General features: G+C 38.1%; 1 protein-coding gene across 1 annotated transcript in view; it reads right to left on the reverse strand.

The window, feature by feature from the left end:
• LOC101848578 (ras-related and estrogen-regulated growth inhibitor) overlaps positions 1-2259 on the reverse strand; it is a gene marked incomplete at its 5' end in the record, with an annotated part of 3382 nt that extends 1123 nt beyond the window's left edge. Inside the window, 2 exon segments of the mRNA XM_005095581.2 lie at positions 1370-1474; positions 2192-2259. Of these exon segments, the coding sequence (XP_005095638.2) occupies positions 1370-1474; positions 2192-2259 (173 nt within the window).
• Between the last annotated feature and the right edge of the window lie 4198 nt (positions 2260-6457).

The raw sequence follows: 6457 nt of genomic DNA on the forward strand, positions 1-6457 counted from the left end.
AATAGAGAGAGAGAGAGAGAGAGAGAGAGAGAGAGAGAGAATTCAGGTGAATTCAGGCGCTCGTCAAAATAATGAACTTGGAGAAACATTTTGTCCTCTCGTTGGGAAACGTTTATTGATTTTTTGTTTTGTTTGAAGATCAACATATTATGTGTCTTTTTAAAATCACAAAAACAAATTTGTGTGAGTTTTTCTGAATTCTGCACACGTCATTTTGAAAAAAAAGAAGTTTCCAAGGAAATTACATTTTTGGAAATCGACAAACTTTGGCGTCCGTTTAGTCGATAGCTTTACCTTTTGACACCAGGAGACCTCTTCTCCTTCGATTGCAAAATATTTTGACCTCTATTCAAGGTACCTGAGTATATTATTACATTGTTTATTTCATCAAATGTAAGGAAAATGAACAGGCTTCAGGATTGTACTAATGACTCTATATATGCCATCCAAAATTGACGAGCGCTTGATTCCGCCTTGCAGTGATGATAATAATAATAATAATAATAATAATAACAATAATAATAATAATTGCATTTATATAGCGCATATCCATGCTCAAGAGCATGCTCTATGCGCTTTACAACTATAATTACCCCAGCAGACCCTCTGAGAACACTCGAAACATTCTCGGCTTCTGCGGAAGCATACAGTGCAAGCTGCGGATTTCACGCGCTCAAACACTATCAAACTGACAAGATCGTTCACTGTTTATAGCCGGGTACCCATTTCTACCTGAGTGAAGTGAGGAAAATTTGAGCAAAGTGCTTTTCCCAACGACACAACGTCGGGCCCCTGACGGGATTCGAACCCACGACCTTACGGTTGCAAGTCCGAGAGCCTAACCACTAGGCCTCCAATGCCACGGTGATACTTTTTGTGAAATGTGAGGCGGTGTGGTGGAATCAGGCTCTGGTAAAATTTTGAAATCGAAGAAAACAGCAGTTTTCTCCCTGCTTAGCAATTTTTATCAATTTTTTGTTTCTTGACACAACACCTTTTATGTCCATTTACAAACACATTCCTTGGAGGATTTAATCGAAAACGTTGAATAAAGGCACACAAATATAAATTTACAGTTTCCATGGACTCTCCAGCTTTGGAATTTACCTAGCTTTCGCAGCCATTTTCTCGCTAATTTTTCCTCTTAAACCAGGTGACCCCCACCTCCTTCAATCCAACATATCTCCACTTCTATTGAAGGTGGATGGGTAATTCTTTCATTGAAAGCAATACAAATGAACAAGCTTTAAGATGATACCAATAACTCTACATGCCCCAAAAATGACGAGAGCCTGATTCCACCACGCTGCCTCACAAATGTTTCCTCTACTTTGGACACAAATTCACAGACTAAAGAGTGAGTCCATACCTTAATCTTGCAAGCAGCTTGGTAGCTGTTTCTGTCTGTGACGGAATACATGAGAACCACTCCGTCGGTCCACTTAATGTGCTTCTCTGATGTCTCCTCCGGCATCTGGGGGGTAAAAAAAATAATATTCATTCATGACTTTGTTTTCAACATGGTGCAATGTTTTATGATATTTTCCCCCTAAAATGTCACTCTAGGATTTAACTACTTTTAAGCTTTACAATTTTCAAATTATGCCAAAACTAACGCAATTTCTTCAAATTCTAAGCAAGCCTTTAACCACCTTAAATTCTTTAAAGTTTACACTAGGCTATAATACCTTAAACTTTTCAAATTTCACTCTAGGCTTTAACTTCTTTAAGGTCTTCAGATTTCTTACTACGCCGTACTTTACTTTCTCCGTCCTCTTGTGCCTCAAGGGCGTCGAGGGGAGAAAGAGCTTCCTGTCTCTAGCACGTTTGATGACCTGGCTGGGTGGGATATTGTATGTTCTCAGGGTATCCTTCACACCACGGATCCAGGTCTTTCTTGGGTCTTCCTCTTGCCTTGTACCCTAATACTTTTCTGTAGTAAGCTTTACTGGCGAGCTGGTGAGGTGCCATACGTGCGAGATGTCCAAACCACCTAATTGTTTCCCTACGCTATGACTACCTTAAACTTTTAAAAGTTCCCACTCCTTTATAACTAATTTAGACGTTCTAATTTTCCCACTAGGCTACAATTATTTTTAACTTTTAAATCTTCCCGCTAGGCAATAACTACCTTAAACTGTTTACATTTCACACTAGGCTTTAGTTAACTGATAAGATTAAGACGACTCACGTCAAAAGCCGTGTCCAGAATGTCCAGAGTGATGTCAGAGGCCACCAGTTTGTGGTTGTACATCATCTCTGCAACAAACCAACAAAGAAAAACAATTACCAAGAGAATTCATTTATTTTTATTCTTTTCACCTTGACGCCTCCATTGACACAATTTAGGCTATTTGGGAAGCAGGCTGCTTCGGCCATGCCTATCTTTCTTTCATTCATTCACAGAAGAAGAAGAAGAAGAAGAAGAAGAAGAAGAAGAAGAAGAAGAAGAAGAAGAAGAAGAAGAAGAAGAAGAAGAAGAAGAAGAAGAAGAAGAAGAAGAAGAAGAAGAAGAAGAAGAAGAAGAAGAAGAAGAAGAAGAAGAAGAAGAAGAAGAAGAAGAAGAAGAAGAAGAAAAAGAAGAAAGAAGAAGAAGAAGAACAACAACAACAACAACAACAACAACAACAACAACAACAACAACAACAACAACAACGACAACAACAACAACAAGACAAACAAATTCACAAACACGCGATGAGACAGAGCACACAACAGTGTTTCCAGAAGTCAGTCAAAGAGTACGTTAAAACGTAATGAGGTCAGCTCGCTCATTTTTACTTTTTATCCCACCCATCCAATTGACATACCCGGGGCAACGCCTACCTTCCAGTATCTCCAAGACCTACAGCAGAGACTCGCTTTAATTGAAGGTCATTTTGTTTACTTTTATGGAAGGAATTTCTTCTCTGTTGATACATACGGATACTACGTTTGAAAAAGAAATAAAATGCTTCGCCTCGTTGTCCTTGAATCTGCAGAAGGTCGTTTTGAATCTATGTCTAAGAGACAGATGAAGTTATAACGGCACATTTTGTTTTGTTATTTGAAAGTCACGAATCTATGGTTTTGATTAATTATAGAACTTTCTAGTGGGTGGTTGGCGGGTGCTCTGGTGTTGTTTGCTCCTTCTTTCCTACAAAAAATTCCATCTTCTTTATCTCCCCTCCTTCTATTTTGTGTTTGTTACTCTCCGGTAACACCTCTAATATTCGGCACTTATATGACCTAATTGTGTTGCAAGTGTCGTAAAACTCTTACTTATAACTGAACTTTTCAAAAACGGTACAGAGGATTTTTCTGCTATCTCGATGATAAGATTTTATCTACGGACGATAATGTTTTCGTGTTTTCGTGAAACGTATGCGCTTTATGCCAACAAATTCTAGCTTTGAACTTGATCACTCGTTCCCTCTGCTAAATCAGGCACTTTGTAAACGCTTCTGGCAATTTTCGTTGGCTTTGTAGAAGGATATCATAGTGCTTATCGGCGATGCGTTGGGTACATTTGTTAACAAGTTTTGGTGGAAAAAATCCAGGTAGATGTAATTTGTCTTTTACAAATTCGGCTTGGAAAAAAATTAACATGGACTTTTTCAGGGTGGTACTTGTAAATCAAACATTTTTTTCTTTCCTTTTGCAAATTGTTTCTGTCTGTCTGTGATATCCTTTCTTTGAACCAAGAACAAATCGTTATTAAGTCGAGGTGTTTTCTATATTTTCAAAAAAGAGAAATCTAAATTCGGCGATCACTCAGTGTACACTATATTATATCTAATTTGACCAAAGTTGCACTTTATACGTCCCACCACAGATTTCTGTTCGAGCACGCCTCTATAATATCCCATAATTTGCTTATTCTCAATAACTAACCTTCTCCTCACCTCCTCAGGCGTATGTCTTTTGGTGCTTCTCTTTGCTTTGCGCTTTCGCTCATGGTTTCGTAATGTTTTCATTTTTGTTCTAAACCGCTGAAACAATCAAAGGTGTTACATATTAAATCATGCTGCCACTTAGAAGTATAAAGCGTCTTTGATAAGAAAACATCCGTAGAGATAGTTGTTGCAATGGCTATGCACCGAAACGGCTTCGAATGTGCTTTCATGCTTAATGGAGAAGCTAAAAACACCCATGATTCGTGATTATTTTAGACTTTGAGCAACTTATCTATACGTTTTGATAAAAATGTACATTCCCATTTCATTTTCCTAATTTTTCCCCTTGTACAATTTCTAATTCTGATGTTGTGTAATTTTTTTACCCTGTGCTAAATGAACTCGTCAGCACTCAAATGTAATATCGTCTCGTACTGATAATAACGATTTATTATCAAATAATTGCTATAACATCTATTCACTGTTCGTGTATCTTTCAATTTTCAATCTACATGTCTCTAGCTCAGAATTACAAAATTCTATCTGACATTTTTGGCCGTTTAGGGTTACAAAGATCATGACCAGTTCAGAAACTAATAAATATCTGCTCTATCAAAATTATAGTAAATCTATTCGGAGTCATTATCAAGATATTATTCAAATAATGCAATAAAAAACAACTGCTTAGCATATTGTGAAACTCTAAAAGTTTGACGTCAAATTTCTCAAAACTAGCTATTGTGCAGAAAGCAACATTGCATGTGAGCTTGTGTTCCAAATCCACGCAAGGCGTGACTGGCTCATTGTGAATGTCCTATTGCTCTATCGTCAATGGGGTTTTATTTTAAAAGACAATAGTATATCCACATTTAGACGAAATTTAGTGATATTTTTGAGCCAATTTAAAAAGTGTCCTCAAAATCTGGTGGCGCCCTCTTCGAAAAACCGCGGACTTTGTGAATAGAGTTACTCTATTGATAAATTTTGGAATCACTTGCAATGGTAGCAATCTGGGAAGGCAGCACATTATAAAACTAAATAAGTTGATAAAAAAGGCATCAAGAACAATTCGTAGAGACCTAAGTAACTTTGAATATCTGCACAAGACAAACGTTCTAAAAAAGGCGGAAATAATGCTTAGTGACCATAGCCACCCACTGACATCGGAATTTCAACTATCGACCCGCAGTAAACGGTACATTTCCAAAAAAAGCAAGAACAGACAGATATAGAAATTCATTCGTACCAACTGCAGTGAGGTTACTGAACACACAGTGCTACAAATGAAACAGAGAGAGAGAGAGAGAGAGAGAGAGAGAGAGAGAGAGAGAGAGAGAGAGAATGGATGTGTTACGGAGCGGGTTGTCCCAGCCCGTGAGACATGTACTTACTTGGCATAATGTCCTGTCTTGTTGTGCGTTTGCGTGAGTGCACCTTTAAGTCTAACTTTTGTAACGTCTACTGCCATTGTTAACGACCAAGACAAATTTCTCCCAGCGAGATGAATAAAGATTGTCATTGTCATTGTCATTGTCAATTGTACTTGTGTGAAAAACAATAAAAGCGAAACTAACAAACTGTGCTATTCCTATTCTTCCTCTGGAGAAATGAAAGACAGCTTCAAAACAAAGACTGCAGCGCCATCTGAACCAATGTGCGGACTACCAAAGGTCGTACATAACAAGACAGTTCACTCAGTCAAAAAAGTGTCCGCGGACGTTTCAGGTGGCGCTGCTGTCTTTGTTTTAAAGCTCTCTTTCGTTTCTCGAGAAGAATGTCAATAGGAATAGCACGGTTTGTTAGTTTCACTTTTATTGTTTTTCCCACAAGTAGGGTAACTCTGATCGCAAAGTCCGCACCGTTCCGAAGAGGGCGCCACCGTTTATTGATGACACTTTTTTAACTGGCTCAAAGTGAGGGGAGCACTATCTTGTTATGTACGATCTTTGGTCTTAGTCTGGAATCAATACCTTAATTAAAATAAATATGGCGGGGAAATATTTTGTAGATTTGCAAAGCAACAGGCTGTTTGGAGGCGAAGATGTGAGTTTCTTTCTTCTTTAAACTCTCCTGAACGGGTTTAAGAAACTAGATATACTGTCTTTTAAAATAAAACTCCGTAGTAGATCAAATTGGAGGCGGACTGCTTCGAATATATTGTTAGACTTGACTGGGCTAACTGTGACGTAGTGCGAGTGATCAATAAATGCAATCAGCAAAAGAGTAGACACTTGATAGATATATAATATAACAATATTTCCTGAGTTAGAATCAAAATTATGTCTTCTGTACGCCCTGGGCAGGTGTGATGTGGTGTATTGATCTATGGTGTTATGATCTAAGCATGTAACCAGGAAAAAAAAGTAAAGCACTTTCTTTTTGTTTGTTCTGAAACCATTGCTGAGGCCGATCTGCAGGTCATCAATGAAACTACGGGGGTCAGTTTTTTTGTATGAGTAAAGAAAAGCTAATTGCCACAAAAATGGTCCTTATACAAGAGCTGCAAAAAGTAAGACAGTCATAGAGAAACAACAGAGGGTAAGTAAAGAAGTACGACCTACCTGCAATGTCCCCTTCCACCA

The sequence above is a fragment of the Aplysia californica genome, unplaced genomic scaffold (genome assembly GCF_000002075.1).
Source record: "Aplysia californica isolate F4 #8 unplaced genomic scaffold, AplCal3.0 scaffold00107, whole genome shotgun sequence".
Lineage (NCBI taxonomy): Eukaryota > Metazoa > Mollusca > Gastropoda > Aplysiida > Aplysiidae > Aplysia > Aplysia californica.